The following is a 14,567-nucleotide window of genomic DNA, read 5'->3' as shown; positions in this document are numbered from 1 at the left end:
CCCATTAAGGTGCCTCCTGAGAACCTTCTTCAGCCCACAAGAGAGAACTCCCATCTCAGGCTCTGCATCTAGGGACCTGACCCAAGTCACTCTTTGTGTGGATGTGTCTTCAAGCCTTTTGCTCAGTCCCCAACCTACAATCTATGGGTTATGCCTTGGTCACTGTGTCAACTCTTCTGTCCACTGCCAGGAAAGGCAGGGAACAAGTGTGCACTTCGTGTCCACTTCTCCCCACTTGATGGGCAGGCTGGAGTGGGTCAGTGGCCGAATTTACTTGCCGATGAAGAGAGGCAGTAAGGGTACTAGAAGTAGGTGGTTGCACATACAACTCTTGCTTGCTTCTCTCTGCTCCTTGACCTTGTTCCTTATGTGCATCTCCATCAAGCTCATTCCCACCTGCCTTCCTCCATTTCCTAAATTGGGGCGTCTCTGTCAGGAGTCTAACCTAATGTCTGGGAGGGCCGATATTACCTGATCCTGTATCAGTAGGTGAGCCCACTCTCTAGTTTGGGTCATTCTGGCCCACACATTGTTGGGGAAACTCAGGCAGCAGTTATGAGGGTGGTATTAGCAGCCTGATCATCATAAGTCAGTCCCCTTTCCTAAGGAACAGGAATGGCCAGGCCTCGGAGTTGCTGCTTAGATGCCAGTTAAGGCTGGCAGTGACTAATGTGACCAAGCCTTGCTGAGGAGTGACAGCTCTGAAGCCAAGGGGCGGACTGTGTGATTAATAGTACGTTTTGGGCCTCAACAGAAGGGAACTTGTTTTTCCTTGGCAGAATGTCAGAATTCACGGCCAGCCTTGCTCATAACTTGCAGTCAACCATGAAATATCAGGCTGCACCCTAGTCTTCCCCTTTACCCACCTGCTCCATCACTAGTGGGGGGTGGGGAGGTGAGGTGCAGCTCCTAGAGCCACAGAAGCTGCCTGGCAGGGAGATGAATCACAGACCTGTTCCAAGTTCTATACTGGGCCCTACCCATTTCCCATCAACTCTTTTTCCTCCCCTTCTCTCTTCTCTCTTTTTTCACTTTCCTTCTTCTCTCCTTTCCTTCTACTCTTTGTTGTCATGTATTAATTCATTATTTTCTGATCTGCAGCCTTGGTGTGGCCATGCCCCAAGCTCTGAGTGCCCAAGGCTGAAGACTCTGCCAAATGGTCCTTGTGCTCAGCCAAACTGGACCCTGATCCAAACTTGAGCTTCTTAGCTCTGGGGCTGCACTGACAAATGGCTCACAGGTCTGAGTATATCAGTGCTTAAGCCAGAGGAGAGAAGGTCCCCAGACAGTGGTCACTCTATCTGGGAGTCCCAGCACCGAGCTGCCAGGCATTATCTATGAGACCCCAATGCCAGCTCTTAGGGGCCCAGGATCCTGTCCTGCTGGGTCACCACCCACAAAGCAAGGGCAGGCAAATCCTTTAGCACTCATAGGAGACATTTTTTGGTGGGCATAGAGCTCATGAAACAGGGTGAGGTAGGGTTCATGAGGGGCCAGAGATGGGCTCAGAAACTCAGAGACTTTTCCTTGAGGGGTGGGCTCAAGGGTTCTGGGGGTCTTCTGGTGTCCGTGAGAGAACTGGATCACATAGGAAGTGGCCCTGTCCCATGGCAATGCTCAAGACCCCACTGTGGCCAGTATCTGGGACATAAGGGAACATGAATCTGAGCCTGGGGGATGAGTGCAGGGGCTGAGGGGTCTAGTGAAAATTTAAAGCTTAAAACATGGCTGCTGACTTCTGGTCGAGATGGTAGGTAATTGCTATACTTGCTTCCTCCCACAACCACATCAAAATTTCAACTAAATTACAGAACAACCATCATTGAGAACTGCCTGAAGACTAGCTGAACAGAAGTCTTATAACTAAAGATATATAGAAAAAGTCACGTCGAGATTTGTTGAAGAGGCAGAGGTATGGAATGGGTTGGTCCCATGTTCATGTGTGGCAGTTAAAAATGAGGAGGGCTATCTCAGCTGTGGAGGTCCTCTCTGAGGAGCAAGGGGTCCTGGCCTACACTAGGCTTCCCAGTCTGGATCACCAGTGCTGGGAAAAGAAGCCCCCATAACTTCTGGCTGTAAAAACCAGCGAGGATTGTGGCTGAGGGGGATTCTATCTGGGTGACACGGAAGCCTGCCAGAGTCCCAGGCATTTATCTTAAAGGGCCTGTGCATGGACTTACTTGCTGATGAACTCACTAGCCCTGAGCTCCAGTGCTGGAGGAGCAGCTTGAAAAAGCACCAGGGACATACAGGGAGGAGCTGAATTGTTTGGCTTCAGGATGAGGACTGGAGGGGCAACTTTCTTCCAGACAGAATTGCTGGCAGAAGCCATTGTTTCTTTATTGAACCCTAGCCTGCAGGCAGGCATCGTACCTGAGTCTATCAACCTGGCTAACACCGTTCACTCTGCCCTGGTGATTCCCTGAGACCCTGCCCCAGCCAAGCTGCTTCCAGTGGTTTTTACATACAAAAGGCCTGTCTTGGCTCATACTGCGGGCTTTCCTAAAATCCCTCAAAGGTTCACAAACCCCAAACTAGCAGCATCTGGCCTCCTACTAAGTGGTCCCAAGCCTGGCACTAGTGGCGTGTGGCCTTGGTTCGCAGCGCAGCCTTTCCAGTTACCACTAAGCCCAGCACAAGTGGCAACCATCTGCAGGTCACTTTGTAGCTCATTCCAAGTGTCCCTGGCAGGGCAGAGGAAGATGACCTTGGCCTGCACCAGAGCCCCCCTCCTGAGAGGCCCCAGAACCAACACAGCCAGTGGCTTCAGACCACACCTGAGCACCACCCAATCACCTCTGCAGATGACTCACCCAAAGGGTTGACTCAGCAGGTGCCAGAGCCCTGCTAAAGCAAATCCTGCTCCATAGGGTCAGCCCCTGAACAACAGCTCCTCCACTATAGTCATGGCCAGTGCTCACAACCATTCAGCCTGAGGATCAGTTCTGCCCACTGATGTGCCAATAGCAATCAAAGCTCTACTACAACAGGAGGGCACACACACAAAGGACACACCTGGAGCACCTGGCTCTGGATCAGAGAGTCTGTGCCGCTGGGCCCCACAGGTCACCTACTACATAAGGCTACTCTACCAAGACTAGGAGACATAGCAGCTCTAAGTACTTAATACATAGAAACAAACACAGGGAGTCAGCCAAAATGAGAAGACAAAGAAACATGTCCCAAATGAAAGAACAGAACAAAGCTCCATAAAAAGAACTAACAAAATGGGGATAAGTAATCTACCAGACGTAGAGTGATTTCATTGAGAACTTCAACAAAGAGATAGGAAACATAAAAATGGAAACAAAAACATAAAAAGAACCCGTCAGAAATTAAAAACACAATAACTGAAATGAAGAATATATTACAGGGAATCGACAGTAGATTCGATGAAGCAGATGTTCAAATCAGTGATTTCGAAGATAAGGTAGCAGAAAACATCTAATCAGAATGGCAAAAAGAAAAAAGAATTTAAAAAAATGAAGATAACTTAAGAGGCCTCCGGGACATCAAGCATACCAACATTCGCATTATTGGGGTACCAGAAGAAGAGAGAGCAAGAAATTGAAAGCCTATTTGAAGAAATAATGATGAAAAACTTCCCTAACCTGGCAAAGGAAATAAATATACAACCCTAGGAAGCACAGAGAGTCCCAAACAAGATGAATCCAAAAAGGTCCACACCAAGACGCATCATAATTAAAATGCTAAAGGTTAAAGACAAAGAGAGAATCTTAAAAGTGGCAAAAGAAAAGCAGTTATCTAAAGGGAGGTCCCATAAGACTGTCAGCTAATTCCTTGGCAGAAACTGCAGGCCAGAAAGGATTGCACGAAATATTCAAAGTGATGAAAAGCAAGGACCTACAACTGAGCTCACTTTACCAGCAAAGCCATCATGTAGAATTGAAGGACAGATAAAGAACTTCCCAGACAAGAAAAAGCTAAAGGAGTTCACATCATCAAACTAGTATTACAAAAAATGTTAAAGAAACTTCTTTAAGAAGAAGGAGGTAAAAAGATAAAAATATGAGTAATAAAATGGCAATAACTGCATACCTATCAATTATTATTTTACAATGTATGGATTAAATGTTCCAATGAAAAGACGTAGGGTGGCTGAATGGATAAGAGAACAAGAATATGACCCACTTTGGATCAAAAGACACATACGAACTGAAAGTAAAAGGATGGAAAAGATATTTCATAAAAATAAAGCTGAAAAAAAAAAAAGGTGGAGTAGCAATACTTATATCAGACAAAATAGACTCTAAAACGAAGGCTATAACAAGAGACAAAGAAGGACCCAGCAATTCCACTTCTGGGTATTTATCTGAAGAAACCCAAACACGAATTCAAAAAGGCCCATGAATCTCACTTCTGGGTATTTATCTGAAGAAACCCAAACACTAATTCAAAAAGGCCCAGGAATCTCTATATTCATTGCCACATTATTTGCAATAGCCAAGATATGGAAGAAACCCAAGTGTCTGTCAATAGAGAACTGGATAAAGAAGATGTGGCGCATATATACAATGGTATATTACGCGGCCATAAAAAAGAATGAAATCTTGCCATCTGCAACAACGTGGATAGACCTAGAGGGTATTGTACTAAGGGAAATTAGTCAGACAGAGAAAGTCAAATACCATATGATTTCACTTATACGTGGAATCTGAAAAACAAAATAAACAAACCAAACAGAAACAGACTCACAGATACAGAAAACATTTTGATAGTTCCAGGTGGGAGGGGGTTGGAGGGATGGATAAAAAAGGTGAAGGGATTAAGAAGTACAAATTGGCAATTATAGAACAGTCATGGGGATGTAAAATATAACATAGGGAATATAGTCAATAATATTGTAATAACTACGTATGGTGTCAGGTGGGTATTAGAATTATTGGGGTGATCACTTCATAAGTAATATAGTGTCTAATCACTATGTTGTACACATGAACTGTAATTGAAAAATAAAAAATTAATAAAAACAAACATTGCTGTCAACTGACCTGAAGCCTGGCCTCCACCTGACCTTTGACCCTGGCATGAAGTAACAAGGACTCTGGAGCCAGAGTACTTGGGTTCTAATTCCAGCTCTAAAATTTAGGATTAAGAGTAATATTGAATTAAAAAAAAAAAGGTAAGTAGTAAGGGATATTCTTGCAAGTAGGTAAAAAGGAGAAAAGATTATAGTGAGAAGATAGGGAGGGGATGAGGGCGAAGGGGCCACAAGATTGAGGGTGAATTACTTTTACAGGAAGCTCAGGACATAACTACTTGCTGTGTGTGTGGGCAGAGGACAAGTGGAAGACAGGGATGGTTGACCAGTAACTGATAGAGTGAGATCCCTTAGGAAAAAAGAGGGGTTAAGAGAGTTTCAGAGCCAACAGGGAACATGCAGGACTTCTGGAGACACACTGAGGCTTCTGGAGGAAGAAGCTTGACTATGGAAAATGTGATTTTTCTTTAGCAAGTGCTCAGCTAGATACTGGTTTGCCATGGCTTACAAGAGCTGATTGTTAAAATTTCAGAAACTTTGCAAGCGGATTCATGTCTCTTTGGTAGCTTGAAGTTGATCACAGTGGAAATAATTACACCAGTGGAAATGGGCAGGTGCTATACATTAGCCAACTGTTAAACATTTACCAGTACACCACTGTATTCCACATAAACGAATGCTGGATTCAGGATTTGGGGCTCACAGAAGTAGGTGGAGGCAAGAGAATTCAAGATGGTGAGATCGGGTAAAGTGATGGATCATGGTAGTAGCTGGGAAGGGAGGCCTAACTGACCAGAGGGCAAGGTGAGGGCAGGGAGGTGAAGGCTTGGTCAAGGTTGGGGTGAATGAGCAGGTGTCATGGGAGCCAATGAGTAGATGGACTCAGGTGGCAGAGATTCATTGAGGATTTGGGAGGAGTTAGATCAAGGTAGGCCAGGTTATGGCCCTGGGAAGAAAGGATAAGCGCATTGAGGATTTGGGAGGAGTTAGATCAAGGTAGGCATAAGGGCCAGGTTATGACCCTGGGAAGAAAGGATAAGCAGGAAGTCACTGTAGTCTTCAGGCCAGGGTCTCTGCATGGGTCACCTCGGTACAGTGGAGTCACACTGATGACCAGGGTAGGGATGAGAGTGGAGAAGAAAGCATGTGACCCCAACACTCAAGTCTTTCATGAGTGATTCAGAGTGATGAACAGTTCATCAGTCATTTGAGACTAACCTATCAGCATGGGTTGGCCACAGGACAAGACCCTCAGGGGAGGAGAGATCTGTGCCCAAGGACTGAAGTCCACCCCCATCAGTGATGTATTTTTCTTATGAAAAAAAAAGTATTTTCTAGCTCTCACTGAGTTGGTGATCAACCAGTATCAATGAATAGCTAAGAGCTCAGATGTGGTCTTTAAATGATCATTTTTTTACTAAAAAGAGACTAGGGCTCTTTAGAGAAATGGCTGCTGCCAGGTCCAGGCAAAAAAAACCCAAAAAACCCAAAAAACCAAAAAAACATGCTGAGCCTGCAATGTCTCATCAGACCAGAAAGTGAGGAAGTGGTCAAGACTCCAGGTTGTGCCAAAGGTCTCAGGAGCCAGTTTGAAAGGGCAACTAATGGCCAACCCCAAAACAGTGATGTTTGTAATATGTGACAAATTTAAAAATTACTTCGTCATGGTACTAAAAAAATCTACTGGTCCTCTTTGTAGAGAATGTTAGAGAATTGACTCTTCTGATATAGGGGAGCACTGAGTAGCTCTTCTGCTCTTCTCATACAGACTCTATTTCAAGTAACCAAACAGCTAATGGTGAATTCTTTTTAGAATTTTAGCAAACAAATGTAGAAGGAATGACAGAATTTGGATATCGCACTTTAAGTCCCAGTGACATAATGAGTCCAGGCCATGGTTAATGGCTGCTAATACCAGTGGGTGAAAGGTTGATGGGACACTTTACAATGGATGGATCAGACTGATGGCACCCTAGCCCCTGATCGATCTTAACATAATGAAAGGGAATTCTTGCCCAAAACACCGAATCTGAATCTGATTAAGCCAGTTTACAGAAAGTGTAGAGAACCGAGGGACACATAACATGGCACTATGGAGATGCAAACTCCAGGCTGTGGGCTATTCCTTGGGACAAACAATCTAATTTCCTCACCAAATAAATTGAAAGGGAAAAGGTGAGGGGAGGAGAATCTTATCAAAGAGACCTGGGAGGCAAATCGACCACATGCAATATATGCACCTTTTTTGGATCCTGAGTCAAACAAACTAAAAATTTAAGAGGCAATAGGCAACTTTTGAAGACTGGGTAGATATTTGATGATATTAAACAATTATTTTATACATTTAATGAATTGTGGTTATTTTTAAAAAAGTTCTTATCTTTTAGAAATACATATTGAAGAAATACATATTGGTATGATGTCTGGATTTTCTTCGAAATAATCCACAGTAGTGGAAAAGTGGGTGGGAGTTGGGATGAACCAAGAGTGGCCTTGGATTGATGCTTATTGAAGCTGGGTCACGGGTACCCAGGTGTCATCGTACTGCTCTATCTACTTACGTATGTGTTTGAAACTAACCATGATAAAAAAAAAATCCCAACCCTAGTTCATTGCATGTTCGTGGTAATCACTCGATAAATGTTAGCTGTTACATTTAAAAATTTTTTTAGGTTACATAAATGGGGGGCCACCCCAATACATCACTAATAAGGATGGTTGGTTTTACATAGAGGGCTATTATGCTAAGTGAAATAAGCCAGTCACAGAAGGACTGCATGATTCCACTTCTATGAGGTATCTAAAATACAAGCATACCTCAGAGATTTTGCAGATTTGGTTCCAGACCACTGCAATAAAGCAGTATCGCAAGAAAGCAAGTCATGATCTTTTTGCTGGTGGAGGGTCTTGCCTTCGAACTGTAAAAAAATGCATCATCTGTGAAGCACCGATAAAGTGAAGTGCAATAAAATGAAGTATGCCTGTGGTCAAAGTCATAGACTCTAAGAGAGGCTGGGGGGAGGGAGAAGTGGGGAGTTGCTAATCAACAGGCATAAAGTTTCATCTAAACAAAAGGAATAAGTTCTAGAGATCTGCTATACCACATTGTATAATGACAAAATTGTATTGTACACTTAAAGATTTGGTAATAGAGTAGATCTCATGTTAAATGTTCTTATCACAATAAAAAAAAAAAGAGGACTGTGCTTTGCCACCCAGACCCTTGGCATGGCAGGATGTGAAGAGGCCATGGGTTCTGCCACTTCCTCCCTCTGTGCACATTGACTGAGCACCTACTATGTGCCAGGTGCCACAAAGGCACAGATAGGGGACATAATGCCAGCTCCTCCTTCAAGCTTTTGGGCCAGAGGACAGAACTACCATTATTGAAGACCTGGTCTCTTTTCCCTGCATCTGTAGACCCCCTCATGAGACCCCCGCATGACCTCAGGAGCCTGTGGAGATGGGTCCTTTGGCACTTGGCCAACACTCTCAGATGCACACACCAGCTGCCAGAGTACTTTCCAATCTGGACACCAACTCCTCAGCATGGCTCACAGCCTTCTCCTGCCTCTTCCTGCTTTCTCTCTCTTCATTAAGACATAAGATACCGACAGTCAAGTTTATAAAGTGCATATAGTTTAAGAGTGCAGACTGATGACTTTACATGTGAATACACCAATGCAGTCACTGCCCTGATCAAAACATAGGACATTCCTAGCCCTTTAGAAGGTTTCTTTGCACTCTCTTCTAGTTAATATCACCCCTCCCCACCCATACACTCTCACACGTAACCACCATCCTGATTTTTATCACTATTTGCCTGTTTTTAAACTTCATAAACATAGAATCATACAGTGTGTAAGCATTTAATTTCTGGGTGTGAGGGGACCCTTGCACTAAGTGTCTGGGGCAGAGGCTTTAATCAAGCGCACTTCCAGACGGCCCCATCTGGGCCATATTCCCTTTCTCTAGAGTCTCCGTGTAGGCAGAAGGCCCTAACTGTTGTCCCTCCTTATACTACTCTGTAAGTTGGGCTAAAGAAGCCTTGTAAGGAGGGATCTTTACATAATGTCCTGTGATTTCCCCAGGCACCCAGTCTTGCTACAGCTTGCTGGAATGAGGGCAGGGGTACATATTTGTCATGGGCAGGGCTGCCAAGAGCCCCTCCTCCAAAGGCCCCAAGGATTGGTGACCATATACTCTATCATCCAGACTAAAATATCTTTGAGAGTAAAAAGGGCACTAGTAATCACTCAGGTCAAGAGGCAAAATCAGGACTGTTCTGGGCAAACGGATGTTTGGTCAGTAAGCGTAGAGCAGACAGCACAGCTGGACCATCAGCACAAAATGCCAGGCAGGTGGGCACCCTCTCAAGAGGGTAAGTGCTGCTTCTCACGTCCTTATGCCTTCCCTGAGTTTGCTGTCTGGAATCTCAGTGTAGGACAAGTGATGTCTCAAGTTCTTTGAGCTGACCCTCTGCCTGCCTGCGACATGCCCTGCAGTTGCTCCTCCTGGGGAAAGGAGGGCAGCTAGAGGTGTGGGGGATGACCTCAGCCCCTCTCCAGGCCCCTCAGGATTTTAGGTGCCTGGTGTCTGTGTTCCATTCTTTTCTGGCCATTGACCTGGGCTCCCAGAGTCCTCATGGTTCAGGACACCCCATCTTTGTCTCTTTCTGTTGCTACTCTGGCCTGACCCACAGCACTTCAGGTTTATAGATGGCAGTCCAAGGCCTCCTGTGCCAAGGTCCCTCTGGGACCCTGGGTTCCCTTCTTCAGGTTCTCAATGCCCTCTGGGCACTTGGGGCCATTCATTGGCTATGTCACTGCTGTAGCTGTGGCTGCAGCTTCCACTCGGCTTTGTGTGTGGAGGTGTGGGTAAGGGGCATTCCGGGCCTGCTTGACAACCCCTGGGTTGTAGCCCTACTGGGTGCCGTCATTTCCATGGTGTATGGCCCTTGCTGGCACCCAATGCTCTTTCGCAATCCCTCCATCTCTGCTGCTCCTCACACCTGGCATGGGGACCAGGGCCTGGAAGCAGAGAGATGCCATTCCTGGCTGCTCCCTTCTCTGTCCCCTTCCGATTCCTTCAAACTGGGAACCCCCCAGGGCTCCATCCTCAGCTCCTTTCTTCTCTTTGTCCCTCCATCCTCTTTCTGGGAAAACTGTGCTCCACACTCCTGCTTCTGTAACCATTTCCACCCTTGGCCCCCTTATCTAAGTTCCAAATGCCCTCCATCTCTCACCATATGCCAGCCCTCGGTATGCCACATTCTCCCCTAAAATCTTCTGCTTAGAATGTTTCCTGTTCTTTCAAAGGTACTTTCCTTCTCCCAACCCTGGGCCCAGTGCTGGGGGGTGGTGTCAGGACCTCTTGGGCCTCTCTCTCTCCTGCACAGTCCTTAAGCCACTCCTGCCCCCACCTCAGGCTCTGTCCTCTTGTTCTCTCTGCTGACCTGCCCTCCAGATCACATCATGATGATTGGAATATTCTGTTTCTCTGCTTGAACTCTGTCCTATTTGCTCACTGTTGCCAGATTCCACTTAATTCAGCTCCACCGGTGGCCCTGGGCTCTGTGCTGGAGCTTGGGGAGGTGCCCTGGGAGTCTGGGCACAGCACAGACTGGTAGGAAGGAGGAGATAAGGATACCTCCCCCCAGCCTCCATCCCGGGTCCCCATGCCTGGTGCGAGGAGCAGCAGAGATGGAGGGATTGAGAGAGAGCAGTGTGCGCCAGCCAGGGGCAAAGGCCATGGAAATTTAGGGATGACTTCCTGGAAAGGGGGGACATGTGATCTAGACCTCAGAAAACAGTAGCCTTTCGCAGTGTTGATTGTTAATTGCCAAATTAGATCCCCCCTCGCCCCCGCACCCCCTGCCGCCCCCGACACTCAGCAGGAGGCCGCATCAACATACTGTGGAACACTCTCAAGCAGAATACTATACTGCTGCTAAAACGAACCGGCATGGATAAATCTCAGCGATATAATGTTGGGTATAAAGTCAAACTGAAGACTGGTACGCAAGTCATGGTGCGATTTACATAAATCCTAAAGACACACAACACAAAACTTTATATTATCATGGATATACATGTTTTCGGTAACAGTATAAACATGTATGGGAGTGATAAACACCAGATTTACCTCTGGTGGGGGGGGCAAAAGAAGAAAGGACAGGAGGAGGGAACTTAGTTGTTGTGGCTGTGTTGTATTTCTTTGAAAACAGAGAGAGAGGAAGGGATCTGAGGCAACTATGGCAAAATGTGTGTATCTGTTCAACAAGGGTGATTGCCTTTACACAGGCACTTGCTATATTATTTTCTCCTTATCTGTCCATTATCCTGTAACTAGAAATTTTAAAAGAAGTAAAAAGGCCATAGCAGGGAGGTGGCATTCTACACACAGGCTGATCATTCCCTAAAGTAGCTGGTGTGAATCGAGGGGCAGGCGGGGAATGAGGGCATCTGGGACAGGGCAGTGCTGGGCAAGGCTGGAGCAAGGGTCGGCTGGCAGGGCGAGGAGCCTAGGTGGTGGGCTTGGGGGCTTCTAAATATTGGGTGGGTGTGCTTCTAAAGGGGGGCGCAATGACTTTCTCCTGCCTGCCTTCTTCCTTCCCCCTACGCCCTCTATTCTCTCTTCTCCCTCTATCCCTCTCCCTACCCCAACAACCTTTGGTTGGGTGCTTTACAAGTTGGTGATTTATGCATTCCTTATCTCGTATTGAGCATTTACTACAAAAGCAACAGCTCACACAGCACTCACCACATGCCACAGTTAAAGTCACACATAATATCTCACTGATGTCTCACCACATCCCTATAATAGGTCAGCATTATAACCATCACCACCATTCCTATATCATAGATGAGGAAACAGAGACACAGAGGGGTTCTGAGATTTGCCAGAAGTTACACAGTTAGTAGAGGGTGGAGCTGGGATTCAAACCCAGGCTACCTGGTGCCAGAGACAGTGGTCCTTGTTGCTGTGCTCTATTGCTCCTCATATGCTAGGTACTGTGCTAGGTGCTGTGGATTCAGTGACAACACATCCACCACAGCCCTGCCCTTGCAGAGCCTCTGGGCCAGTGGGGGAAATTCAGACACCAAACCAAGATACTACTGTAGCTAAGGAGCTAGTAAAAGAGTGAACCTGTGTCTTGAGGAAGAAAATGCAGAGAAGGACACACTGAGGATGAGGCATCTGGGAAGGCCTCTCTGAAGAGAGGACATTTATACCAAGACCTAAACAATGGGGAGTTAGCCAGGAGGGGCTGAAGAGGGCAGGACAGACAGAGAGAAGAGCAAATGCAAGGACATGAGCACTGGGTGTGGACAAGGAAGTGGAAGGTCAGAGGGGCCAGAGTATGAAGTGAGCAAAAGGCAGAGCTGCCAAGCAATGGGGCTGGAGGGGAGATAGCCCGTCATTCAGGGCCTCCCTTACAGGAGCGGGATCACATCTGGGTTTGCCCACACTGTCCTGGTTCATGCCTGTGGTTCTAGCATAAATCTTCCTAGTGTCTCATTTTGGTTTGGACAATAATAAATCTGAAGGTCACCCTCTCACAGGTCATGGTGGAGAGTTAGATTTTGTTCCCAGGGCAGTGGGAAAGCATTGAGGAGTTTTCGTAGAGCGTGACACTCTATAATGTATAAAAGTCAATCTGGTTGCTATGTGGAGAGGGCCTGCAGGGGAGCAGGAGGGAAGCCATTGTCCCTTTTCCGACTCAGCTGCAGAGTGTGGAAGGATAAGCCTGGGAAAGGCAGGGAAGATCCTGGCTTGGGCCTGCTGAGGTTGCAGCCATTGGGGGAGTGACTCAGGCAAATGCATCCTCAGAAATGCTGTTCCCCTTCTCCTTCCTGTGCTGACCGGCCTCAACGCTTCCAGTAGGGACCTCAGGTGTGGGAGGAAGCCCTTGAGAACAGCTGTCCACCCCTCAGGACTGCAGGGACCCTTGTGGAAGAAACAGGAGAGTCCTCTGGAAGTGCTCAAGGGCTCAGTAAATTTAAAAAATGGCGACGAACAACATTAACTTTACACTTCGTAGTTTGCCTTTTTCCCTTTCCTTCTCACCCTCACGTAGCCCTCTCCCTTCCACTCCAAGAGGAGACTGCAGAAGTGAGAGCCCAGCTGGGGAGGGTATCTGAGTGGGCCCAGTTTCCAAACTGAATGAGTGCTGGGAGAAAGCAGGTGGCTTCTGGTGCCTGCTTATGTACATGTCGGCCAGCGTTTGCTGCTCATGAATGAGTGTAGGTCCACGCTGTGTACCACCTCTGGCGGTTGGCATGTACATCCGGGGGCAGGGTGATGGTGATGCTTAATATGTAGAGGCACACATACACTTGACCACATACTGTGCACAGACGCCTCCACAGATTTCCACGGACCTTTGATATTTAGGGGGATCAGGAGTGAAAAATAAGCCCAGAGCTTTGTAATGGCAATGAAAAGAGGGAGAAGGCCAGAAAAGTTAAAAGCCTGTAAAATAAACCCTGCAAACACGAGGAGCCTCTTGTTTGTCCCCCACAAAGCGGCGCGTGCAGCAGCCTAAGAGACCAGGGAGGTTACTAAGTCTGCCTTCCATGTGGTGAACTTAGTCACCTGGCAGGACTATCCGAGCCTGGGTGCCAGGAAGGCGCAGCCACAGGCTCAGGGAGGAAGGGAAGGGGCTTGTGGGAGAGGGTCACTCACCTAGCGGCAGAACGAAGAAGAAGGGGAACCAGCAGAGCACAAAGACGCCCACGACGATGGCCAGTGTCTTGGCTGCCTTCTTCTCGCGGGAGAACTTGAGCAGGCGCACAGACAGCGAACTACGGAAAGTGTGGCCCTTGGTGCTGCGCATACCCCCGTGTGTCCCGTCTGCGCCCGAGGTGGCGCCGCGACAGTGGATGCGTAGCACCACCTCGGAGGCCTTGCCCCGCTCACGCTTAACTCCCGCCTCAAGGCTGCGCGTGGTGCTGCGCGCTACCACGTACACACGGCAGTACATGACCACGATGACGGCCATGGGCAGGTAGAAGGAGCACACGGAGGAGAAGACGGCGTAGCCTGCCTCCTCGGTGATGCTGCAGAAGCGCTCATCGGGGGGCACCGGCTCCTTCCAGCCCAGAAGCGGCCCCACGGACACCACCAGGGCTACGGCCCAGAGCAGCGCCAGGATGGCGGCCGCTTTGCGCTCGGTCATGATGGCGGGGTACTTGAGGGAGTGGCGCACGCCCACGTAGCGGTCCACGGAGATGGTGCAGAGGCTGAGGATGGAGGCCGTGCAGCACAGCACGTCCACGGCGGCCCACACGTCGCAGAAGGCCCGGCCGAAGGCCCAGAAGCCCAGAACCTCCATGGTGGCCGAGAAGGGCAGCACCGTGGTGCTCAGCAGCAGGTCGGCCACGGCCAGGTTCACAATGAAATAGTTGGTGACCGTCTGCAGGTGGCGGTTGCAGGCCACAGAGAGGATGACAAGCAGGTTGCCCGCCACGGCTATGAGGATGAAGGCAGCCAGGAAGACGCCCACGCCCACACCCTGCGCGCTCACCACCAGACCCCCGACGGCCGCCGTGCCGTTCACCTC

At 47.9% G+C, this 14,567-nt stretch overlaps 1 protein-coding gene across 1 annotated transcript in view; it reads right to left on the bottom strand.

Annotated features, from left to right (window-relative positions):
* Positions 1-14,567, bottom strand: part of ADRA1D (adrenoceptor alpha 1D) — a 23,595-nt gene that overhangs the window by 7,800 nt on the left and 1,228 nt on the right. Inside the window, exon 2 of the mRNA XM_015596878.1 lies at positions 13,691-14,564. Within this exon, the coding sequence (XP_015452364.1) occupies positions 13,691-14,564 (874 nt within the window). The remainder of the gene's footprint in view (positions 1-13,690; positions 14,565-14,567) is intronic.

This window comes from Pteropus alecto, unplaced genomic scaffold (assembly GCF_000325575.1).
Source record: "Pteropus alecto unplaced genomic scaffold, ASM32557v1 scaffold45, whole genome shotgun sequence".
NCBI classification, from domain to species: Eukaryota; Metazoa; Chordata; class Mammalia; order Chiroptera; family Pteropodidae; genus Pteropus; species Pteropus alecto.
This window is presented reverse-complemented; position numbering and strand designations above follow the sequence as displayed.